The sequence below is a fragment of the Podarcis filfolensis genome, assembly GCF_964270895.1.
Source record: "Podarcis filfolensis genome assembly, chromosome: 7".
NCBI lineage: Eukaryota > Metazoa > Chordata > Lepidosauria > Squamata > Lacertidae > Podarcis > Podarcis filfolensis.
Window position 1 is genome coordinate 42086671 of NC_139603.1, and position 26613 is coordinate 42113283.

The 26613-nt window shown below is 40.2% G+C and overlaps 2 protein-coding genes across 11 annotated transcripts in view; both read right to left on the reverse strand.

The window, feature by feature from the left end:
• CEP192 (centrosomal protein 192) overlaps positions 1-9800 on the reverse strand; it is a 50064-nt gene extending 40264 nt beyond the window's left edge. For 2 of the 7 annotated variants that reach the window (XM_083622445.1, XM_083622441.1), the window contains exons 1-12: positions 9551-9774; positions 7794-7983; positions 6724-6837; positions 5022-5173; positions 4221-4273; positions 3618-3747; positions 3199-3350; positions 2405-2548; positions 2102-2237; positions 1725-1792; positions 789-1008; positions 230-361 (exon numbers count right to left, since the gene is read on the reverse strand). In XM_083622445.1, the coding sequence (XP_083478571.1) occupies positions 230-361; positions 789-1008; positions 1725-1792; positions 2102-2237; positions 2405-2548; positions 3199-3350; positions 3618-3747; positions 4221-4273; positions 5022-5173; positions 6724-6837; positions 7794-7960 (1468 nt within the window). In that variant the 5' untranslated portion in view covers positions 7961-7983; positions 9551-9774. Of the gene's footprint in view, positions 1-229; positions 362-788; positions 1009-1724; positions 1793-2101; positions 2238-2404; positions 2549-3198; positions 3351-3617; positions 3748-4220; positions 4274-5021; positions 5174-6723; positions 6838-7793; positions 7984-8868 lie in introns of all 7 variants that reach the window. The other 5 variants (XM_083622442.1, XM_083622446.1, XM_083622443.1 and 2 more) reach the window with 5 other exon arrangements.
• A 1406-nt stretch (positions 9801-11206) lies between these two features.
• Positions 11207-24404, reverse strand: SEH1L (SEH1 like nucleoporin). 4 transcript variants are annotated; one of them, XM_083622640.1, is made up of 9 exons: positions 23699-24404; positions 21100-21150; positions 19432-19578; positions 18097-18308; positions 17524-17622; positions 15797-15937; positions 15399-15556; positions 15015-15168; positions 11207-12015 (listed from the first exon to the last, which is right to left on the reverse strand). In XM_083622640.1, exons 1-9 carry the CDS (start codon positions 23807-23809, stop codon positions 11826-11828), a joined length of 1263 nt encoding a protein of 420 aa, XP_083478766.1. In that variant the 5' UTR covers positions 23810-24404; the 3' UTR covers positions 11207-11825. The 4 variants fall into 4 exon arrangements, with proteins under 4 accessions (XP_083478766.1, XP_083478768.1, XP_083478769.1 ...); XM_083622642.1 differs by having other exon boundaries at positions 11207-13754; XM_083622643.1 differs by having other exon boundaries at positions 11207-14646.
• Between the last annotated feature and the right edge of the window lie 2209 nt (positions 24405-26613).

Sequence of the window (26613 nt, forward strand, 5' to 3'; positions counted from 1 at the left end):
GTCAAAGGAAAGCTTTGCAAGACCCCTGCTATGTTTCCTACTTATCTTTGTGGAAAGGGGTAATTTAAAACAGAAGTGAAAAAAATAATCTCGAGAAATCAAGGGAGCTCCGACAAAACTCCTTCTGATACTGACATATTTTGTAAATGCAGGTGTCTGTTCTTTTAAGATTAGGACGTGATATGCAACCAAGACATTTCCAAAGATTTAAAAGTATAATAAGACTTACATCCAGCTACAAAGTCTCCACTTAAGTTTGAGAAATTGGATACTTGTTCTTTATTAAATGACGTGTAGTAAGCAAGATCTGTCACCCATCTACCATCTTCATTTTGATACACAACATCATGTGGTGGGTCCTCTAAAAAAGGAATCACATGTTGTCTTTAGCTTCCTCCACTTTCAGTCATGATACGCATGTACATGAATGAGTACATTACAATATAGCACAAATAAGGTTCCTAATCCAAAGGATGTTACTACCTAGACTTTGACCATTGGGGGAAGGAAAGGAAAGCTAACAATGAGTTGATTTAAAAAAACAACAACAAGAAGCAATACATGCATGCTTTAACTTAGTGGTTAAATCAAAACTGAACCGGGATATTCAAAAGCTACTTTTGTTCCACTCTCATTTTCAAGTAAGCTACAGTATTTCATCTGTATAGACTAAAGCCATGTGCTGTTTACATCAGGCATAACACAAAAGCATTCAAAGCAGCCACCCACCAAATCAGCAACATCTCAAAATCAATCCAGAAGCACACAGGAGCTAGCATTTAACTAACCTTCTGCTGTACATTCATATTGCTCTGAACCTTTGTAAGCACTTGGAGACAGGTATGCATCAGCCAGAGGAACATAATTTTCATTAGCAAGCTGCGACAGATCAGGAAATTGGGTTTGCTGTTCTGTGTGCCATATCTCAGAAGCAGCATTACTGTCAGCAATGCATTTAAAGTAGAGAGAATCTAGCTTTAATTCACAGTTGGTTACGTTTGTGGCATCCTTTTATAAAAAGCAAAAGGAAAGAGAGAGAGTTACTTTATTAACTGGACAAAAATGTTCATTTTCTTTTTAATGTCAATTAAGAGATACTTTCCCAGACCAATTTTAAATAACCTCATGTAGTAAGGTTTTCTATAATTGCTCAAGGACTTTCATTGAGTATGGTTTTAGCAAGCAATTTAAAGTGTTTATTGCTGTTAAGTAGTGTATGCCATTTGGGCAATTTTACCGGGAAAGCTCCCTCCAGCTTGCATATAGGATCATCAGCTAGGTACTGTTAACTATAGTGCTCATTGTGGTGATGGGGAGAGGAGGAAGGGACAAAAGGAACAAGTTAATGTTGCCTACTCAAGGTATTGGCATGAGACAGATGACTACTGGTTGGAAAAAAATAATAGGGATTTGCATGTGTGATTGATTCATAAACTCTTGAGAAGCTTTGGAAATTCAGACTACTCAGAATGTTTTCCTTAAAAAACAGAAACAAAAAGTATCCCCAACACTTGCTCAAAAAGAAGTCTGGTTTATTTAAAAAAGAGATGATCCCCTGTTAAAAGAAACTGGTGATATCCAACTCATACTCAGAGTAGACCCATGAACAAGTTACTTAAGATTATTTATTTCAATGGGTCTACTCTAGGAGATACCCAACATTAGGTCAAACTCAGTATCTTGAGCCAGAATACATGGATTCTGATTTTCAGTCCTCTACTTACATTTCTGCTGCTGCTGACTGCTTTCGTCTTTACAGATATTCCATCTTCCTCACTACAGTCATGACAACCTGCAGTGATACAGCTATTTAGCATTGATTTTAAATGATATGAAAGAAATGTTGTAATAGAAAAAAACATTTAATAGGTAACACATCTAGGCATCAACATGTTATTCCCACAGTACTTTGGGCTTCATTACTATACCATATTTTCCTCATTATATTCATTTTTATTCAATATGCATTTTTTAAAAGATGCTTAAAATTTGTCATGACACGATTGTGCCTTTTAAGGAGGCACAGAATAAACTCAGTTGTACCAAATTGATATGCACATTCAGTACATTAAAATGTCACCATCAATAACAGAGCTGCTACCTAGGGCATCTGAAGAAGCGTGTTGATAATCTGTTGTTCTACTGCATACTTCAGATGTGTAAACTACCATTTCAGCAGGAAACGTTTCAGAACTATCGCTGAGTCCGGAGTTTAGACTAGGTTTACCGCATTCTACCTGTTGCAAATAAAAAAGAAAAGATAAGCAAATGCATTTCAATTAAAAATAAATAAATCTTAAAATGTATTTGAGTATAGGCAACCCACGTTCAGCAACCCCCAAACTATATTGGTTAAAGGTTTGTGTCTTCTCTAGAAATTTAGCCAAGCTTAATTATGACGCACCTCTTGCCTTGCTGTCACGGGCAGCATAAATTGCTTGTCTTTTTCGTTGTGCCCAGCTTCCTTAAATTCATACAGTTCTTCGTCGCTAGCAACAGGTGAACCAGTTCTTGCTGCCTGGCAAATGTTAGGTATCTGGAACTTTTCCTGAAGAATTTTAAATGTTAGTTTTCAGCCAAAATGCCTTCAATGTGCTCTAGAGTTGGGGAGGCCTGCGGCTTTGCAAGGAGCATCATACAATGTGTCAGGATGAGCCCTGCACACCTCTACAGCTTCCAAGTTGGGAGGTTGGCTAGCTGCTCATCACGCTCAGAGCAGGTGAAACTCAAGTACCCAAGAACTCTTGCGCAACGGCAGAAGATTATTTATGTAATTTGTTAGAGCATGATCCACTTGCACCGCAAGTGTAGTGCTTATGAAGCATCCCAGAAAGTCTGAACAGAACCATTTCTTTTCACCAACCAGCAAGGGCGTACGAACACAAGTACACAACATTAGAGAGAATGTCTAGTCTCTGTGTGCTGCCTTATCTCCATCTATTGCTCATTCTCTATTCTTTTGTAGTTCTTGTGTAGAAGGTGGGGAGAGAAAAGGGAAATGGAGCATTATTGCTATTAGGATCCTCTGCAGAAGATGCAGCTTTGGGGCAAGTGAACTGTGCCTCATTTCAGCTCCCTTAAGTTACCAACATTATCTACCCCCCCCAACCACCTTTTACAAAATTGTTCATGCAGACTGAACAATGTCATAGTGTGCCTACAAACCCCCAATACTAGAATAACTGAATTTTCACTTACAGTTTTCCTATTCGAAGGCAGTTCCATGGCTTTAACATGTTCTCCAAATTCATGCTCTTCAACATCTTCCATCTGCATTTCTGGTAGTACCAGCTGCTCAAAATAGGTCTCCAGTTGGCCATCACAGAACTCTTCATCTCCAATTTCATATTCTAATTCAGCAAAAAGCAGCTTGCCATTAGTTCAGATATTAAGTATGAACCACGTGCATTCTTCCACAGTTCCCCAGATATATATGCACACAGGTGTTTTAAGGACATTTGTATATCATCTGCACTTCACATGTTCACTGCAGGAAGCATATGCATCGCATGAAACAGCAGTGCACAAATAATCTGGCTTGCTGTTGGCAGTGTGGAGCCATCCTTAGCAAAAATAAACTGGAAGTATACCAAACAATTCGAATTTTAAAGCAATACCTGTAGAATGTCCTTCTAAGCTTGCAAAGCTCAGTGGTTGTTCATTTTCTATAAATCTGGAAAAGCCGATCCTGGTGTTGTTGTCTATTTCATTTGTTATCCTCTTCTGACCATGTTCTAATGAAACAGCCTACAAACGAAAGTCAATACAGGAATTTGAATTACTTATTGTTGAATCTCCTCCATAATTTCACTTTTTACTGGCTGGATCAATCAAAGTCTCTAGTGTTCATCAAATGCCCCCAAGGAAAGCAGAACATGATGTTATTTTATCCCACGTTTAAGTCGCATACGTTTTAAAAAATAGAAGGGATTCAAGAAATTACAGACAAGTTAACTTAATGTTTGTTCCAGTTAAATTGGTGGAAAGCTTTAAAGATAAAATGGTAAAGTATAAAAGAGAAGAAGTCTTGCTGATGAAAGAACAGCATGGCTTCTGCAAAGATAAAGCCTGCCTTAGTACTACTTTGGATTCTTTGAGAGTGTGGCCAAGCATATGGAGAGTGATGCTTCAGAAGACATTATCTACTTAAGACTTTTTGCTAGAAAAAAGTACATTAGTTCTTTGTAAAGTCTACATCGATCATACTGCAGAAAAGTTACCTTGTAGTCTTCATTGTCTTTTTCAAATGAAGCAAATATTCTAGCTGTCAAATCTGAAAGTTAAAAAAAAAAGTTTTTTTTTCCTACTGCATTAGCAGCCCACTTTACAAAGGCAGAGCAAAGAATTTGCCAGGAATTTCTTAACAACAGTGGTACATGGAATATATTGCTTGCAAATTTTATGTAAATGCTCTTGCTTTGCAAATATCACTAGTTTATTTTTTTGGGGGGGGTCACTGTCTCCCACTTAGCACTGTGCATAAAAATTGAACACTATCAAGAACCTTTAGCAAATGTAAACTAATCAAGTATGGAATCATTCAAGAATATTATTTTTTAATTAAATGCACCCTTCAAGTACATTCACATAAGAGCTCAGGTGCAGAGAAATTTGGGTTTCGTTTGCCCAAAATTACTTTAAACCACTTTGAGGTTTTTTACAATCAAGCGGTGCATAAATTTTATGAAATAAAAGTAAAGAAATAAAATTGTCTGGCAGGCCTAATTAGGTCTGTAGATCAACAGCTCCCCACTCCTGCTCTACTCCATTCTCCCCCATCATCCAAGTTTGTCTATTCCCACCAAGTCAGCCAGCCAAATTATGTAGATGCCAGCTACTACCTTATTTTTGGTAGCTCCAGTTCATTTCCAAACTGATGGGAAACTCATAGTGGGTGACTATTAGCAGGAAAGCTATTACACTTGAAGTATCACAAATGAGGATACCACACTTAGCAGAACTTCAGAATACATTGTAGAATGCTTAATAGTATTCCTACAGACACTGTGAAAACTGCCTACCTTCCAAGTGTTGAAGTGAAAGCCTCTCATGCAAAGAATGCCACTGGTTCCCAGAGCTTTCATTAGAAAAATGCTGGTGCTTTTGCTGCAAAACATTAGATCCTTGCTGGTTTGACTCCAACTGATTGTCTGCAGCTTTGTTACAGCATTCCCTGAGAAAGTAAAAATGAAGGTTTTAATCTTAATTTTACAACTGCTTAGTAGCAGTTTAATATACTTAATGTCAGACAGCTCCACTTGCATTGTTTAGCTGAACCACACTAAGCTATATATTCCAGAATAACTTCCCTAGTGGTATCTTGTAGATTGGATCACACCCTGGATATTGTAGGCAGGAAGCTGCAACCGGCTGCATTTTATTTAAAAATATAATATAATAAAAGGCATGTTTATAAAACATATACAGTCATTGTCAATTCTTAATAAGAGGTTTCCAACTCAAATTTAATTTGTGTTTAACATGTATAAATATTTTTATAGTTAAGTTTGCATATTAGCCTATAGCTTGCTGTTCCAAAATTTTACAAACTAAGTACATCTTTCCATAAACCAATTCTCATGTGTTTTCCTTCTAGCTTCAACATAGTAGGTGTATTTGAATAAAAGTTTTATTTCTCATGATCATTCTGAAATGGGAGGCAAGTTTAGCTTTCCAGCAACATATAAAGATTTTCTAGTGCTTCTCAACTGGTAATATCAATATTAGACTAACTTAAATGAAAAAGTTAACTAAGGCTAAAATCTGAAAAATATATTAGGATCTTACAGGTACTTTTTAACAAGCTAAGCCAGGAAGTAGTTATCTACTTCAACACTTAAAAAAAACCAACCACACCCAAGCTACGTTTATTAGCAGCATCCACCTAAACCTTTTTAACAGGAAACTTATGTTCCTTCAACAGGTCATAATTTGGAAAAAAATGATATACACCATGCAAGCAAAAGATAGAACTTAATAGGGAGTACATAAGATTTGCTTCTAGAGTCATAAGTGGCCTTGAGTGGGTGAGTTTGCTAGATACAATCTGACCACAGGTTCTCTTGTGAGACAACTCCACATGTCACAGAAATTAGTCTAAGGAACAACCGAGTTGGGCTTTCATTACTATCCGTAGGTTAATCTTAACATACATTTTAGGATTTAAAACATAAGGAGTATATTTCATGGTCTTAGCAGTCTAGAACAGGAATGAACCTTTGGACCTTCAGATGTTGGACTGCAATTCTCATCAGCATGACCAATAGTCAGGTATTATGAAAGCTTAGGTCCAACATCTGGGGGACTATAGTATTATTATATTTATTAAATTTATATACCACTTTTCACAGGGCAGTTTACAGTATAAAAGCACAAAAATACATAACAAATAACAAACAAAACAATAAAAAACAGAGTTTAAAAGACCATAGGTTCTTTAATTAGCTGAAGGCTGGAAGAAGAGGAATGTTGTTTTTTCTGTTGGCAAAAGATATATAATGAAATTACACCCCCATCTCTGCTGTTAAAAGTGATAAGACATGCAGCAACATTTAAATCAGGCATTCATGAAACCTATTTGTCAGAGAATATCTCTTGAAAGTTAATTTTAAAGTTGAATCAAAAAGTTCTAATCTATAAGCAGAAGGGAGTCTTCTGTGAGCAGAAATGTATCTTTGGATCCAACACAAGATATAACATTAAATTATATAATCTACTTCTTACACAGTATCCTGAAAGTTAAGATTCTTTCTTGGATCAGAATCAGATTCACCACTACAGGAAGATGCTAATGGAGCAGGGAATCTATTGTCCATGTAAGACACTTCATCATATTGTCTGTAATACAGAGAAAACAAAACCATTATTTTGCAAGTTCTCAGCTCTGTTGTTTAGAAGACCATTTCAGTGATCAGGAATGTCTTATGATGTGGCACTACCTCCTCACATTAACCACACGATAAATTTGTCTCCAGTAGTAATCCAAGGTAAAATCAAATGAGGAAGGTACTCTAGTCCTTAGTGTCTCATAGTTAGAGCAGTCCTCTTCTTCTTCTTCTTTTGAAAAAGGAACATATTTGCTTCCCCTCCCCCCACCATAGTCTTCAGCTTTCAGCATCTTGCCTAATAATAGCAGCTTATGAGGTGGCTCACTAAATGATACTGCTGATGTCAATGGCCATTGCTAGGAACAACTATATGTCTTCATAGTGCTAAGCCAGCAGCCCCCAAGCTGCTTCACAACTCCGCCTGGAAAGGGTACTGGAGTGTTCTTCCCCATAAAGCAGTGGTCAGCAGCAGTTACTAGTAGTCTCCACCTAACTGCCTCAAGAGCAGCTACTGTTACTCAACCCTGTATATTACAGCTACTAGCAAAAATGGCTTTAATATCTAGGGATTCAGGTATTCACCTCTACACACAAGAGGGTGACTTAGATAATATGCTAATATGTCTGGGACCTGCTCCAGATCTCACCACTTGGGAGGAGAGGAAGCAGTCTTCAAACAGCCCCTTGCCAGTACCTGCTTTACTTGCCTCCAAGTTACTACACAATGTCTGACAGTTCAGCACATAATGATGAGCTTGCTGAATTCCGTTTCAACAAATTTTATGTAAGATTTCCAATTATCTAGATTCTATTTTTATCATGAATCATACACTGATGGAAGTAGAAAGCCATGCCTGGAAATAGTTTCAGATTTAGAAATTACCAGCCATGAGCAATCCTTCAGTCAATACATTCTTCCCTACACTCACCTACGAATTTCTAGTCATGAACTAACAAACGTCTTACCCGTCATGAGAGCCAGTTTTCCGTCTGGCTTCAGTTGAAGCAGCAACTGGTATACCAAGAGTTGATGAAATTGTGATATTGTCAAAAATGTCACTGGTGCAGCCAGTTACAGAGTTGAGCAAAACACTTGGAAACGTTTCATCTGCAATACATTTGAAGTCTTCCATTATACTGTTTTCTCATAGCTGCCCTAAAGGGTAAGAGAGAGAGGTTACACATAGGCAGCAAGATAATAGTCAAGAAATGTTCTATTTTATCAGTACTTTTAAGTCACATTGTCTAATCTTTGTTTCCTAGATGGTAAGTGTACAGTCAGAGACTGACCTGTCATCAAGCTCCTAAATTGCTACAGGAGCTCAATAACTGAGAAACAAAACTGAAAAGCTGTGCAGTTGTTTGCTATGACTGCCAACACAAGCGTAGCACAGTATCCCTACATCTTCCACAAAGACAGACACTGAGTAAATTCTTTCACAATACGCTCTAGAAATTCCAAACGCAAAAGGAACACACATTTGAAGGACTGGAACAGGTACAAGCTCTTTGAAAGCAAAATGCCAGAGCAGTCCAAGATTAGAGTTACATCAATCACAATTGCAGAACGCAACTTTTACTGTATTTTTATTTTCAAAATCAAGTTATACAAAGCACCAAAACACACATGCATGTTGTCAATCATTTAACAAAATAAATTCTTTTCAGGAACACAGCTCATTAGATTGCTGACTACACACAGTGCAGGTGCTATATTTAGCTGTTTAAGCCGATTGGCATGAGTTTATTGCTGTTTCTAGAGGCTGCCAGCACCTGAAGTGGGGTACAGCAGAGAGAATGGTGTATGTACTCAATTTTTCATTAATGCTCTTTCAACCAAAACCTTTACTATGGGAGTGGGGGAATGTAAGAAGCACCATCAACTCTCCTGCGTACAAAATAATTCTGAATCACAACTAAGTTTTGGTCAGCTCCAAATATATTTTTTCACACCAAGGCAAGTACTTCACAAATCTGCAAGATAAATTAAGACTATTTCTTTTACGACAATTAACTGCCTTGTTGAATTCACAGGAATTACTTTTTAAAAGAAAAGGGCTCTTTTCTGCAACTGTTCCGGAGCCATATGGGTCAGTGTTGCTAGCTTCAAAGTAGTCTTCCATAGCACATTAGCAGGGCACGGGGCCGGAGCAGCCCTCTACACATGCTCAGAAACACTCCCTGACACCAGCACCGTCTAGCATCGCATTCATTCACAGTTTGCTGCGGAGCCGAGATGTGGCTCAGCTTTATCCCCGTTATCGACCTTCTTATGGGCAACTTATAGGAAAGGAGTATGGACACTTCCGAGGCAGAGCAGAAGGAGGAAAGGAAGAGGAACTCTGTCCCCACCGCGGAATATAAATAACTGCGCCAGGCACACGTGGAGGGCGCCGATTTCTAGCGTTTTTCCTGCTAAGGACGGCGCTGGGCTGAAGCGAAGCGCCGCGAGGGAAGCAAAGGGGCGCGCCTTTTTTCCCCCAAGTTCCCCCTGAAATGGGCTCCCGCCCCTCCGTCCTCTCTTCTCGGGACACCCGTCAAAAAAAGCTTCCCCGACACTCGCTTTAGGCGCCGACACAGGAGGGAGGGGAAGCGGGAAACAAGACAGAATGGAAACCGCCTCTAAAACCACCTAAAACGGCCGCTTCCGAGTGAGAAAAACATGCCCCCCTCAAAAAAAAAAAAACACCCAACCCCCTCCCCCTTCCCCACAAACCGCTCACCCAAAGCAAAAGCGAGCGCTGGAACGGCAGCTCTCGGGCGCCTCCGGGCACGCGCATTGATGCGCGAGGACACCGTTCGGAAACGTCACGGCAACCCCAACAAGCGTCGAACTCTGGAAGGAGGAGGGAGGGAGGGGGAAAGAGAGAGAAACGTCCCCCTCCTCTATTTTCTTGTAAGTGCGCACGCGCACGCCCCTTACCTGGCGCCTAGGAAACTCGCTTTTGGATTTCGGCGGGCGGGGTGGGGTGGGGGCAGGCGGAGGGCGGGATCGGGGAGGAAACACATGCGAATTCTATTGGTTTACGAGAACGGAACGAAGGAAAAGCGCAGCGCTTCTCTGATTGGACGAAAGGGCGGTGACACGCTACTTTCAAACAGTCCGGGAAAGAGAGCTGTGGTGGAGTTTGCGGAGGTGACTTATAACGATCTCGCTGCGAGTCTGCTTACTTGTTATTTTATTTACAAAAACACCCAGGTTTCCCGGTCCTGTAGGTTTTTTTTTTAATACACTATATCATATACATAAAGTCACAAAGCGTTAGGCGACAGACTTACTCTCAATTTATCCTGCCAATAGGAAGGGGGGTACTGATTTGCTGTTTCATTTGTTTTACCCTTTATTTTATTCTGTCAACGGCCCTGAGATCTTATGATGAAGGGTGGTATATAAATTTAATAAATAAAAATAATAGGTGATGCTGAGAATTATTTGTTCAAGACCACCCCCTGAAATGTCTCCTGCAGCTCCGTTCTAATGAATTACTGTAATTGGAATAGTTCAGTAATGATTACTGTAAATCAGCCTCATGACAGGAAGTGTGGCATGGGAACAGAATCAGCTGCTTAAACAAATTATTTTTTTTTTAAATCACTGAGGTCATATGAAGCCTTTTGGGATTACTCAAGACAGCTCTTTGGACACACCCACCTTATCCAAGAGGGCAGAGGCTTTAAGGCAATTATACTGGATGTTCTTTGATGACCATGGTATTGGAAGCATAATTTTATGCAGATTTATGTAGAAATCAAACAGCATCCTGCCCACAGCACACAGTGGGACTTCTGAGTCGCTGATGGACTCACTATTAAGACCGTGTTCATGAAAGACAATCTTACCTTATCACCTTCGAGCGATAACCAAAACAGCAGTAGCAGCAGCATAGGATTTTGCCACATTAATATTACTGCTTAGCTGCATCCAAAGCTGTAATCCTTACCCTTTACCTCAGACTTACTTCTGAACAGACATTGTGAAGACTGCAGGACGAGTTGTCTTTTTGCACCAAGGCAAATTGGGTAATTCTTTCATATTTCTACTTTACCTGAAAACATTTCTACAAGAAACATTCAATATTGTCAGCCTACAGAAAAGTCTGCAGTGCACTATTGTTGTTTACTGCCCACTGTAGGGTTCAAACCCATGACCCTGATATTAAGAGTCTCATGCTCTACAAATTATGCTACCTCTCTCTGTGGATGATGTTATTTCAGATGCCGCATGCTATACCCAAGGTGGCTCAGGCCAGAAACAGAACAGGTTAAGGTGCACAGCATAAACCTATGGTCATAGGTGAAGTCTGACAGCTCCCTCTCCCCAATATTCACTTTTATACATTTAGAAATAAGTGCAACTTAAATAAAACCACCACGCGACATAATTTTCAATTTTTTTATTAACCTACAATTATAAAATAACGTAGTGTAAATATTTTTATGCAAGAAAGTGAAAATGTTTGCAAGTGACTAAACACACTACCCATTCTATACTGCTGCAGAATGCACAAATACTGCATTTTTACTTTAGCATTCCATTTCAGTACCAATGTCCAGGGCTGGAAAAAGCCTCAAGAATCTGGTTACTTAGAAGTTTGATGCTGGAGATTAAGATACCCCCCCCCCCCGCCACACAGTAGAACAGTTTTATTCAAGTTCTATTTAGTTTTAAGGACACATTTCCAAAAACAATGCAGGATACAAACAAAATCTATTAAAATGAAAATAGCACAGTAGATTGAATACAAAAAAAATACAAAATTAAAAAATGGTGGAACAAGCACTTTGAACTTATCTGTTGTGTATGACCCATACCTAATACTGCTTATTTGTTTCATCGTGGTTGAAAATGGATTGGATAGCAGAGCTAGCATTTGGTGCATAAGCGCTAGCACAGTGAATTCTGGTGGGAGAAAGTATGCAAAATAATAATAAGCAGACAGAAACGCAAGCATTTTACAAGCATCTGATTGAGGCCCTTAATACAGTTTTAAATGTGCATTAAACCCCTTCATGTTCCCGTAATAGGTTAAGAGGTCGAGAGATATATCGTCTGCGAGGGTGAGGATACTGGAGATTGGCAGTGGCAGCATCGCAAGAGTGCTCTATCAGAGGAGCAGGAGGTAGGAGCTGGGCATAACTGGACCATCTTGATCCAGCCCGTGGGGAATCCAGAGGGGGAAAGAAATACCTGAAAACAATGAAGACAGGAACACCAAAAAAGAAAAAAGGAAAAACAAGAAAAAAGAGAATAGTAGTAAATATGAGGAGAACCAAAGGGGAAGAGAAAAGACATGCTGGGGGGAGGCGGTGAAGGCTTTAGTAAATCCATGCCAAAAATAAAATATAATGGCCAAAATCATGTTTGCAATCAAAACAAAAATGGTTATGGCAGTCTGGAAACTATTTGGTTTGAATACAATATCTCTAAATTAAGATATGCCTTATGTGCATTTTGCAAAATAATAAATTATCTGTAAATTAAATGAGTTCCTAACTATCAACACGTTTGCTCTCTCCTTAAAACCATGTACTGTAACTCAATGTTTTTAGTAAACACTTGCAGAAAAACAGGCACACATTAATTATGCAGATATATTTATGCTGTATTTGCATCCACATTAACTTTAATGCAGATTTTATAGGACAGATGTGAAAAAAAACCTGTTTTTACAGTGCTTAGATTTCCACAATATACAATAAGTGACTCCTTTTCCACTGAAATACAGTCTGGGTGCATATATACATAATTCTGGAGAAAATGTAGGATAAAACCAAATACATCTGGTAAATTAAAGGCTTAAAGAACTATTACATGTCACTTTTTATGACTTACCCGTAATATTAAAGACACCACTTTGTAATCTTTACAATCTTTGGAAATGTAGACAAATTTACAGAACAGAATGGCAAAGTTAGTAGAATCTGGAGACAGGACATATTTAGAGCTACATTGACATGCCGCTATATAAAACAAGGCATTTTCTTGCCATGTCCTGATGAATGTTTGCAATAGGACACTGCTTCAGTCTGTTCCAGAGCAGTAACTCAACTGCACAGAAGCAGTGTGTGTCCTCACTATGTAATGCATGAAGCATCTTAAAGGCAATGGACAATAATTCCAGAGCAACTTGTCAATGCCACATGACAAACATTCATATGGATATGGTTCTCCACTACAATATTGTGACCAAAAGAAGTCTTGCTAATTATTCCATGGAATCATGCCACAGGAACATGCAACTATCAGGTAAGATCATTCTCACTAAAAGTATGACATTAATTAGTGTGGGGGCTTCTGGTGATTTTTTTGTTTGTTTACTCTGAAATAGTATTTAATTAATTGTGAAGCAATTCCAAATTAAGATACTAACTGTACAACTGTCAAGGTACAACAATGCTTACATTGCTTAGTTAAGTTTGCACACTGCAAATCCATTAACAAAAATGTAATGGTTAAGACTCATCTGAACAAAATGTAGAACAAAATCAATTATTCAAAGCAATTTAAATGAAAACCAACTGATTACTGAGGCTTCACACTAATACTTTCCCCGCCCAACACCTCAAATATAAAGGATGGTAATCCTTGTTACTTGGGTGAACTTCCCCCACTCTGATTTATATATAAAAAAACTTTTTCTGAAGAGAAAGAGGAGAAGTGTCTCCACAAGAAAACTCTCCCTGTTACTGTTTTTTTCCACAGATTCCAACAAGGTCATACTGTGCTGGCTAGCAAAGTACGCATACAGTGTTTTTTAACAGAGCCTTTTGATTTGCTTTTAGTAGTAGGCAGACTGCTGGTGTCTTGGGAAGAGGTCAAACGGCGCTGGGGAGGGGGAAAAGGAGTTCGCTTTCCATTCCTGTGTGCATGCAACAAGCAGCAAAACAGCAAAGTTACTCCAGTTAGCTTGGGTTCAGCTGTGCTTTCTGTTAAAAAGGACATAATACAAATGGAGAAGGGAAAATGCATCACAATTTTAGACACATATGATTATAAGCACAATAAGAATACTGTGGAACAGTATTTGGTAGGTTTATTAAATTTTAATCTTTTCAATCACTTCTCAAAACAATTTTAATTATTTCCTTGTTAAGCATAGGCTGTTGGTGACGTTGATCTCCAAAAGTGTTAGTAGTGTTACTAGTAGTGTTACTAACAAAAGTACCAGAACGCTGAGCCGTAATAACAATATTCTATTGTATCAGCCTGCTTCTAAAACTCAGCATTTACATTTCTGTTTATATAGAATCATCAGGGCAATACAATATGTCTGAGTTCAGCCCCATTTTCAAATATGATATGCTTCAAAAGGGTTTTTCCACCAACAGCAAGTATATCTCATTATTAAAGCTGTACTATTTCTGACTCCAAAGTTGTGCCCTGGAATACAAAATTTTCCTCTGAAATGTAACTCTGAGATTATAAGGGAGAAATGGAAACACAAGAACCCTCTTTAACTGAACAGATTTGAAGACATGACCACTTTAATTTTATAGATTGCTGTGTTTCTAACACTCGTATTTGTGGGCACAAGTGTGGAAAACATAAATCTACAGCATATAGTCTGAATTGTGTCCATCAAATGGTTGTGGCTGTATGAAGCTGGCCGAGGCAATCCTATACAAGAAGTTGATCCCTCAACAACGGTTCCTTTCAGAATCAAGTTTGTGAGGACGGGCCAAAAATACTCTTGTGTTGAAAGCTAATTTTAAAAAGTGGTTGCCTAGAGCTACTGCAGAACAGGATTGGAAGAGGGTCATGTTCCCAAGGAGTCTCAGGAAGTAGGAGAGCAGCACAGGAGGCTGAAGTCAAAGAGACCTTAGTTGAGAGACAGTAGGATAATGAGTGGTCAAGGTATTATAGGGCAACAAAAGGTAGATACAGTACTGCGAGTAGGAAAATAAAAGAGCTAATGACATGGTCTTCAAAATACTCAAGTGAGCTCAGCATCTGAAGTATGTGAACAGTAACTAGAAGGAAGTTTTTCTTTATAATAGTTTAGCTGTTGCATACAGGACACTGCAGATAAGACTAGGACAACTGAATCTGCAAGCTATTGATATAAAAGTTACTAATAATGATGCATATGAAAGCCAAAATGATGCTTAAGATTTTAGGGAGATTAATGGTGGGTGTTGACAAAACAGAGTTTTTAAATTGCAGAATTTACATACGAAGTGGCATACCTGCCAGCAGATGTTCCGTTTACTGAATTCTGGAGGCTTGAATTGGCTGTGCCTAAAGGAGCATTAAAAACTCCCTGCTGAGCGGAACTAGCATTGACTGGACTCCCATTACCTTTCAAAATTCCAGTACACTTCCAGTTGTCCATGTAGTTAGCTGCAGGGTGGGAATGAACAAAAAAATAATGCAATTGTGACTTGAGAAAGATATTTTTATGACAGTTAAAATAGTATAACTAATGATATAGCTCCTAAAACACATTATATTTTTAAAAATCTAACTGTAGCCAGTGCTAAGCAGGTTACTACTATGTATGCTTAAGACTGAAGCCATAGTCTTCTAATAATTAAACATTTAATCACACAGAATTCTGAAGGAACACTTACCTTTCCAAAGCCTTACACACCCATCGTCTCCTGAAGATGCAAGCACTGTGCCTGTAATGTTCCAACTTACACGCCAGACCTGAGAATTGTGGTTATCAAACTGAGCCACTAACTGGACCTCAAATTTTGTCAGGCCTGATGAAGAAGTCAGTTCCTTTCTGTTGAAAGCAAAATTGTATATTGGAGTTTGATCTGCTTGAAATACATCCATTCTTTTAATTACAGAAAGTAAAACAATGTTTTGCCCTTTTTTGTGTGCTGCTTAAAAAAAAGGATTACTGAATATCGAATAAACTTACAAGGTTCTTAACCATGAGGACAATTAGTTCCATAGTTGAGAGAAAGAAAATACCAAATATCTGCTTCCACATTATAGGATATGTATGTCAAAAACTCACCTTAGTGGTTTTAATGTGAAAATTCGCACATCTTTGGTAGCTACAGCCAATATATGGAAGGACCTTCCCAGGTTTGGAGCAAATGCAATATCATGCACAGGGTCTGTGACTGTCATAAGTGTTTCTGCTTTTGCATACTTCCTGAAAAGTGAGACAGACAGTATATTGATTTCTAAACATAGAAACATATTAAAGCCCCCCCCCAACTGTTTTTATAACAACATTATTGGTAAATTCTCCCATGAAAGTATTTTTTAAAAAGTGTTCTCTAGATAATAATCCTTTTTTTCTAGAATGTATGTGTAATATAATTTGTACTATTTGATGTCTGGGATGTACAATTTGCTACAAAATTATTGCCATGTTATGAAGTGTTCAAGTGACAACTGATTTTTGTTATGAACAACAAGAGGATGGGACCAGGTCACTCAACAATAACACTGACTTGAATCAGAAACATTAAATACACAAATTGTCTTTTTACTTCAATGAATTTAATAGGCAGTGCTATGGAAATTCTTTCTGAGGTACTGAAGTTCAGAATGGCAAGTCTGTTGATTCATAGCAGAAAAAACAGACTGTACTCTTAGATTCCAAAAAAATTAAAACCATAGGAAGGGGGAAACTTTCCACAGATCATATGTTTCTCATTACTTCAACATCACTCACTATTCCCAATTAGTCAAATCAAGCTTATTATAGAGAGTTTGGATCTTTGAGTAGAAAAAGCTGCTTTGTTTTGGCAACAGACTCTATATTTGGAGGAAAGTACACAGGACAGGATTTTTATGGTTGGCATTCATTAATTAAATGTAGCCTTGCAAAACTTTTAAGGAAAATAATAGCATATTATTAGGAAAGCTAAAATATTCAGTATTCTCTACAGATTGTTGTTCAAGCCCAACCTCTGTCATTAAATTATCATGGGGCATTGGCAAGTTACTTCTCCCTCTGCCTCAACTTGAACATTAGCTATACAGCAGAAGTAGGGAACCTCCTGCAGCAAGGTCATGTCCCCTTGCAGCCAACTTTCTGAAGGTCAAATGCCTGCAGTGGCAGAACCAGAACAGAACTGGGTGTGGCCAGAACAGGCAGAGAGCAAATGCACATACAAACACCACCCACAGAGAGAGGCGGGGAATACTCGGCCTCACCCACTACCAGAATCAGGCTTGGATAAATGTTGGGGTTTTTCTTTCCGTCACAATGCTGAGGAAGGGGCAATCTTACAGAACACAGGTAGGTTAAAATCTTCTTTCGCTGCTGTGATTTCCCCCTCCCATGCACTTCCAGCATTGAAATAAGCCTGCCATCGGTTTATAGCAGGAACGGAGAACCACTTTCAGCCTAAGGGCCAGATTCAAACCTGGTCAACATTCTGGAGGCCACATGCCAATGGTATACGTGGGTCAGAAGCGGATAGGATCATCTTTAACTGTATTTCACATATACTTTGGAGGGAACTTTAGTAAAAGCAGCAAGGCAGATTAGAATGAAGACAAGTGACAGTAAATAGCATTGTATGATTGGCAGGTGGGTGGAATTTGCTATAAATGGTCACACAGGCCATTTGGAGGGACCACTGGTGATCCATAGTATAAACTTAAAATCAGTACCAAATTAGGGTTTCAGCGAACCATTTTAACATGTTCAAGTCTCAGAAGAACAAATGATGTTGTGAAGCAATATTATGAAGTGTTGAAAAATGAAAGTTGCTTTCCTCTTACCTGGTATTTTCATTGTATTCATAAATCTGAACTTTTGCCAGTACATTTGGGCTGCTGTCATCACTTCCTACAGCTATCATAGGTGCATGAGCGCGAGAGCTGCAAATGCAAAATGGAATATTCTTACAAAGGACTTCTTATGATGAAAATAAATTCCTCAATACCTTTTCTCTTAAAAGGCAACATGCACAGCGGACACCTGATGGAACATAGGATCCCAGGATCTCAGACAGAAAGGTTTTTTGCATCACCTACTTGCTGATCCTTCTAACTCAGGAGTAGCTAACACAGTGTCCTCTAGACATTGACTCCAATTCTCTTTAACCTAAGCCAGCTTAGCTAATGGTCAAGGATGATGGGAGTTGCAGCCCAACAACATCTGGATGGGCTCACATTGGCTACCCCTGGACTCTACCTATTCAACAGTCTTGGTTTCCTTTTAGACCCAGCACCACTATTTTACAGTCAAGAATTTAAATAAATATTACACAAGAAGGAAACAAGCCAATTATCCTTAGGGTTTCCCTCCCTCTTTACTTTCTGATTAGCCTGTCAAGGGAATTGATAGCTTACCTTGAAGGATTCCAAGAAATACAACTGCAGCTTAGTTTACATGAGATTTCATGCTGAAGTGACCACTGACTGAGATTCATAACATCTGGTGCTTCATATATCCTAACAACTCCATCTGCTGAACATGTTGCCAGCATGAGGCCCATATGCTTAGGAGCAAACTTTACATCTGTAACTGATGTCCTACTGTCAACCAAAGTAGTCCTCTTCACCTAAAGATAATCAATGGAGCAGTCATTAGCAGAAGGAAAACAGATTTTTAGACGCACCATCACTTATTTATTTAGGTAAATAAACTTTAGAATAGAGAGCTAAATTTTTATCTGTAAACAAGATACTACACGTTTGATAAATTTTATGAAAAACATAACCATGAAACATAACTGTATTAGAAATCTTACAAGCTCCAAAGTTAAGGAGAGCAAGTGTGTTCATTTGATATTATGAAAAGTTCAATTGAATTACATTCTAGCTGTAAGCATAAAGAATGCTCTTGTATACTGTGATGGGCAGATCATTGTTAATACTAAAGGTAAGAGCCAAGCAAATAGTAGAAGCTAATCAGAATTAAAACTAATAGATACTTGAATTTGAGTAAGACAATTCATTTCTTGCCAGGTCAGATTGGCTAGTAGTGTCAAAGGGCTGCATTAGGCAGTCTCTGCTATAGGGTCCAGGTCTAGGGGCACCCCCAACCTTGGAGGAGGGCTTTTCAGGAGGCAGTAAAGGCAGCTGCTGGAAGGAGAGAGCTAAAATGTTTCTGCGCATACGCAGAAGACTGTCAGTGGTATTTGAATCATGGCCTTTGCCCTCCCATACTCTTCAACCCCAACCTCACCCCAATCATGTGGATTAACAGGATAATCAACATCCCACCAGAGCTACAGCTTGGATCTTAACTTTTATTACACAAAAGGCATGGAGTTCTGTTCACATAATGGGGCTTTGTCACCTCCTCTCTGCAACTCCCTACACCTCCCAAAAATCTGCTCCTGAGAGTTGAGGAACTCTTGAGATTGGTGTAGGATATGCGATGTGGGACTGCAGATGGAGAGAAGTTGGTAGAAATCACACATCTCCTTGTCTGAATAGAAGAAAAATGTAGGGTCCAAGCTTATGATTTGTCAAAAACCATGTATAGTAAACAAATCAAACTAAATATATCTATATATATTCAAATATGTAGCTTTGTGAATATATAACATTTCTTTAAAAACATTTATAATAAATCTCTTAACTGTGAAATTCAGCAAAGTAAATCCTTGAGGCAGCAACAATGTTATAAATTATATGTGAGAAATGAGTGCATTAGAACTGTCACTCTTCAAACCTTACCCAATGACTTTGCCCTCGAAGTTTATCATTTGATTCTCCTACTATTTCTTCCCATACAGCAGCTGTTCTGTCAAAAGAGCAGGAAGCCAAGACCTGTCCAAACTCTGGATGTGCCCATGTAACACGCCACACAGATCCACTATGTGTCTGGAAAGGTAAGAAGAACTGGAACTTGAAAACCAAAGACTAAAATTGAAGATGTTTTAATGTATGCGCCTTTGCAGGCTGGGAGAAAAAATAATAACAGCAATATAAATTAAGTATCAAACATCAAAGTCCCTTTACAGTCCTCCCCTTGACTGATCCATTTCCAAAACACAAAATAAAATGTATGGGACAACTGAATATTCCTATATTGCAGGGAGTTGGATTAGATGATCCTCAGGGTCCCTTCCAACCCTACATTTCCAGGATTCTATGTTGTATACCACCTACCCAGTTAACTGAAGTAATAGGGTCAAAGTCTTTGCACACATAATATTCCAAGTGGACCCTGGAGGCAATTTCCCACATGGATACATGTTGGCCACATTTGCATGCCACACAAAACCATGGTTTGAAGCAGGCAAACCATGTGCTCCTTTTGCCTGATCCACAGTTTTGTGTCACAAGAGATACCGTATTTTTCGTTTATAAGACAATGTTTTTTCCTTAGAAACAATAGGCAAAATTTGCGGGTCATCTTATACACGGATAGCAGAGGGAGGATGGGCAATTGGTGGCAGAAGCCAGCAGGAGATTGGCAGTGGTGATTGAGCATGTGATTGGTTGCTGTGGCAAGGCCTGCTGACGATTGGCTACGGCAATTGGGCGGCAGATTCATGGCGGCGGCGAGATATGCGTGCAATCGGCTGTGGTTGCGTTGAGTGGGCAGGTGGGCTTTTGGCAGCGAACGTGCAGATGTTTGGTGGTCGTGGTGATGCGTGCGATTTGCGGTGGTGGGCAGGCTGTAAAGCAATTTGGGCAATTCCTCCTCCCCTCCCCCAATTTCTGTTGCAGTCCCAAAAAATAGGGGTTGTCTTATACATGGAAAAATATGGTACTTCCCAAGTGGCATATACAAAAGGACTTGATGAGATGGACGTAAGGAATAACTCATACGACGCTGAGCTTTGGGATAGGTAGGAGTTTCTACCATATCCAAAAGTCAGCACAACATGAGAGACCTCCATCAAATTTCTTTTAATAAGAAGAGGGGTGTTTTTGTGATTCATATACCGCTAGCCATCTTGGAAAAGGACCTGCATATTGAAGAAACAGACTGGAAATATGTAAAGTGTGAATGGAAAATTCAAGGAAAACATTTTTGCAAATCTGAACAGAAACATGAACATCTGTATACATGAGCATCTTTATAGTTTCAACAGAGAGGAAACAAAATTTCATGCCAGGAGTTTTGTGTAGTTAAACATTCATAGGGACTGACTTAGCAGTTAAAAGTAAAGTAATTTACACCGAATTATAGCTGCAGACAATTATTGGGTTACACATTCAGGCTGCAATCCTTAAGAAACTACAAGGGAGTAAGCCCCATTGAACAAAGATAATTTTACTGCTGAGTGAACATGCATAGGACTGCATTGTTTGGAATGAATCTTTCCCTACATTGTGGCTTCTCATGCCAAAAACTGTTGCATGCAACTGATTTTTCCAGGTTTCAACCCTTACCTTCCAGCTGGCAGTACAGTGCCATTCTCCATTTTCACCTTTGTCCCAAACCTATTAAGAAAACCAAACAATATCTAAATATTTTATTCAAAAGTTAGAGAAAGTACAGTGATCCCACAAACAAGTCCATAGATCAAGGTTTGTGGAGAGTCCCAGAAGGATGTTAAACCACAAATACTCTTCTATAATATCAACTCATAAGTGAGTCAAATAAGAATTGTGTATAGATTTCCCTATAAATAGGACAGTGAGTGTGTGTGCTATTCCAATTTGGAATTGCCTCTGTTCACTAGAACCACAAGAGTATCTGGCCCCAACATTGGACCACTTGGAATCCTTGAGGCTACTTATATCATTTTCTGACACAGGTATGGTTTCTGTGCAGGGTTCGAAATTAGCAGGGTGCCAAGCACATTTTGTGCTTAAAGATTCTCCATCTGTGAGCACTCTCAAGGATTACTGAAATGTATGTGCTTTGAAGCCTTGAAGTACAAGTATAGACAGTTAACAATTAAAAGTAGGGTGTTTCAAAACTGAAGTATGGTAACAATATTTTTAATGTAAACACCAAATAAAACATGCATTAACAATTTTTGCTAAAAATTTGATATTAACAATGTGCCACTTATGTGAATTGTATATTAGTTCATGCTTATCAAAATAAAAAAATGTTGCTGAACCCCCCCCATGGCGACTAGACATTCTGTTTTGGTGCCCTCAACCCAGGTCTCAGAAGCCATTTGGCTCCTAGCTTTTCTATCCCAGTTTCTAACACTGCTTCTGTGTATGAAAAGGTTATACGGCATAGCACATAAGTATTTGCTGAATATACATTGGGAAGTTACAGCTAATTATAGCATCCCACTACATGCAGACATCTACATGTGTAGGATGACATGGTGCATATAAATTTCTACATGGAAGCAATATTTTTGCAGGAAAATTGTCATGTGCAAAATGGGTCTTAGAAGTAATGGTTAGTCTCTCCAATATATCGTCCTATATAAAGCAAGATACATTAATTTTATCATTAAAACTCTGCATTTTTACCTGGGAATTAAATTCATTTACCACAGTGGGAGTTACTTCCAAGTGAACACATAATTACTGACCTGCAAACTTTACATGTCAGCTAGACATGAGTGATTATATTATAATTCTTATATAGAGAATACAGAGAATATACATACACACCCCTAATGAACATTACTCTGAATTGCATCCAACAGTAGTCCCACTGAAACAACTGAGATCCATTAATTTTAGTAGGTTTACTCTAGGTAAAAGTCAGCACAATTCACACCTCTAGTTTGTGTCCTTTCTCAGCTGCAAAACTAGTACAGAACTGTATCCTTACTTGAAAGTCCCATTGAGCTCAGTTCAACTTACCGTACTTCTGAGTAAACAATGAGGATCAATCTATATCTCAGCTAGCACACACTTACACAGTCCACTCAAAGGTTTTAATTCAATGGGGTTTACTCCCAGGTTATGAGGGGTGAATACTGAAGAATGATTTACAATCCTAACCCACCTACTTGGGAGTAAACTCCATTAAATTCAATAGGACTGGCTTCTGAGTAAACATGGTTAGGATTGCAGCCTAAATAGTTATGAATCCCAAATCACTAATTCCCATTAAGGAAAATAAATCCAAATTGTCTACACCTATTGCAAACCTGTACTGGAAAACTCTGTCTGGAAAATAATCTCAAACCACTTTTTAAAAGCAAACAACTTATTACATACATATGTTACAAGGCCACACAAATCTTCTGATGGACCCATGGGTATTAACGCAAAACAAAAATGAGAAAAATTAGTCACACTAATAGGATGTTTACTGAAAAAGCCTCTGAACATGTCCATCATCCCCCATTATTACTTGCTTTCTCCATAAGTTGTGATTCTTCCATCAACCATGACTTGCCCAACATTGCCTTTGAGAACCCTTTAAGTATAATTGCATTGCACTGGTCCAAAATACATAAAGATTATTAAAGACAGAGGCGTATGCACCCTTGCTATCTGGAAGTAAGCCCCATCGAATTCCGTGAAACATTTGCCAAAGAGGGCAGGAGACAAGACACGCTGCTAGAGAAGTTCCCGACTTAACCATTTCATTCATACCACACGCATCCTGCCTTTTTTTATTATTAGTTCAAGTACTGTAACTTGAAGTTGCCACCCAAATCAGTCCATAGGCCTGTTTGGGGTTCGTTGGGTTTTCTCCCGCGCTACAAAAACAAAACAAAACAGGGACTCTCTCATGTCCTACAATTTGTTATTTCTTCCGTTGCAAAAGGCTGCTATAAAACGTGGTCCTCCTACATGCCCCCCCCCCCATGACCACCTGTTACCCAGCGCAGGCAGAAGTGCCCAAGCCACTCTATAGCCCTCCTTGAGGCCTGGCCGAAGGAGCCGGCCAGCCACCAGCGGAGGGGCAGCGCGTGGTCCCCGAGAGAGAGGGAGGCAGGGCGAGCAAGGGCGCCGGCCGGAGGAGCACGGGCGTCAACGGGCCCCGCGCGGGTCTAGCCCGATTCACGAGGGGAGACAGGCCGGGGCCCGCGGCCTTCGCGCGCTCTCCGCATCCCCGCACCTTGACACTCTGGTCGCTGGAGCAGGTCGCCATGCGCCGCCCGTGGAAGTCGAAGGAAACGTCGTGGATGAGGTCGCGGTGGTCGGCCGCGATGCTGCGCGCCACGAACATCTCGGCGGCCTCGCTCCGTCAGCCGAGCTCGCTTCTGCTGCTGCTGCTGCTGCTGCTGCTACGATTAAGGCAGCGGAGGAGGCGAAGCAGCTGCACTGACGGCGCGAGCAAACTCTTTCCCCTTCTCTCTCTCGCCTCGAAAAGGCGCGCCTGGCTCAGTCTAATTGCGTGGAGCGCCGGGCCTTAGCGGGGAGGAGGCGGCCAATGGAGCGTCTCCCCGGCGCTTGCGCTTTTGCGCCTTTCCCTCAGGCAGAAGCCGAGGCAGCCCCGGCAGGGGAGGAGGGGAGGGAACCGACGAGCCGCCCATTGTCCTTCTCGAGTGAGGAAGGATTTGTCGATTTCCCAACCCAACAGGCGGAAGCGTTAACCCGCCCTGAACATGCTTGGGTTTGGGTTTTTTGCAGAGACGCACGCCGAGGAGTCCGCTTAATCAATTTCGCCTCTGGCAAGAAACACCGGCCGGGGACGAAACAATTTGGGATCCGGTGGCTTTGCTCTGCCCTAGTAACGCCCTGTTTGGGGCCCTGAGCTTGATACCACTGGCGGAACCACCGCTGGCAAAATAAACTGCTGCAGAGCACGCCCTTCCCCAGGTCAGGAAATGTCCCCCGCCAGCATATCCTAACCTGCATCAGCAAAGATGGGGGGCGGGGCGGTGATGGTTGAGAATGCCGCTGTTAGACTCCAGTCCTTTACATACTTACCTGGATATAAGTTTCATTTAAATCAATGGGGCTTCTAAAATAGTTGCATTTATGCAAGACATTTGTCAACATTGCTGCAATTCTAGTTTATACTAAAGCACTCAGTTTAACATGGGAATGGGATTTTGTCCCATTAATATTAAATTGGTCCAATCAAAGTACTTTCTCTTAAATCAGGAGTGGCTAACCTTTGGCCCACCCAAAGGTAAACAATCAGACAGGGATGCCAGTGATGAATGTGGTCAAAAGCTGGTTATGGCCACACAAACTTGCATGTAAACATTTACCACAACATACACCCCAGCGTTGTGTTTACTTTTTTCCTTTGCCACCACCCAAGTTGGTGTGGTGAAAGTGGAGAAATTGCTTTGGTGGACAGATCACTCTTGCTTTTTGGACTGAATCCTCATACAGCTTTCACTGTAACAATAACCAGCAATACATGCTATAGAACGGGCTGTCTCCGAAGTGCCTGTAGGCACCAGTGTGCTCACCAATACTTGTTAGGAAAGGCTTCAAAAATCCACAATGCACACAATACTGCTTGATCTTCTTGCTCCATTCCCTTTTACAATGGTTTGGCATCTTGAACAACTAACACCATTAAACATGCCCACATTTCATTGGATACCAAGGTCATATACACCAACCGTCTTCAATTCTGAAAGAGAAGTGTGAAGTTTCCCTCTGTAAGTGTGGTGGTGACAATTTTGTGTTATACAATACACCAGAAGATCCCATTAGCTAAATACTGTGGACCCATGTTGTTCAAAAGCCAAACCATGGATGCCCTATTTTTGAAAATTTTGATATGTCTATGGTAGTTTTTGTTATGTGAATGATGTCATGGACTCCCTGGGTGGGTTATGAGAACCTGGATGGTTAAGTCCAGTCAAAGGTGACTATGGGGTGCGGCACTCATCTTGCTTCAAGCCAAGGGAGCCAGCATTTGTCCACGGACAGCTTTCCAGGTCATGTGGCCAGCATGACTAAACAGCTTCTGGTGCAATGGAACACCATGACGGAAACCAGAGCACATGGAAATACCGTTTAGCTTCCCACCACAGCGGTACCTATTTATCTACTTGCACTGGTGTTGCTTTTGAACTGCTAGGTTGGCAGAAGCTGGGATAGAGCAATGGGAGCTCACCCTGTTACTCAAATTTGAACTGACCTTCTAACCAGCAAGCCCAAGAGGGTCAGTGGTTCAGACCACAGTGCAACCCACTCCCTCGAACCACTGCAATACACCCATTGCAGTCATTTTGTGACAGGTGTCTGCAGCACTTTTGTCAAAATTCAAAACGTTGGCAACTTCTACATTGGTGCCATCTAGTTGTATGGCTTTTGTACATTATGGTTTTTCATTATTTATGGTACCTTTGACAGAAAGTTTTTACAGAAAGGCTAGATTGATCAGCAGTATAGAAATATTGGCAAAGATGTAAGTAAGTAAGTAAATAAATAAATGCTAGCGACTGCAGCTGGGATTCTTTGCATGTAAAGTATCAGTTCTATAGCTGAATTACGTTCCTCTCAGCTTTCCTTTTTTGTGACCAAGAAACAGAACAAGTGTGGGACTAAGCAGATGAGGCACAGGGCCTGAGCAGATAGGAACAAACTTGATTGCTCATTACTAAACTCAACACTGGAAGGAGCAGGCTTAACACAACGTTGATGCCGAGTTTGCCCCTTTATTTTCTTCTATGTAAATAAAGCAAAAAGAAAATGCTGCACACAGGCAGCTTCCGCGTTAACAGCCAAACTGGATTTCTTCCATTTTCCTGACACCGAGTAATCGGCCTCACTGACAGGTACAGTATCAAACTTCCTTTACAATCGTGTCCTTTACATGCTTTTTTCAGGCCCCTTCAGCTTGACGGGCATTTTGCAAGTATACATAGGGAACTCCCTCGGGATCTTGAGAAGCACCCGCTTCCCCCAATCCTCCAGCGCCTTAACACACGAGGAAAGAAAATAATCCCACTTCCTCCACCTGCCGAGCCCCCTCACGAAACTCAATCCACGCCCTTCCCACCCAAAGGGAACAGGCGGGGTGATCCCCCCCGCCCATCCTCCTTCGCGGCCAATGGGCGGAGC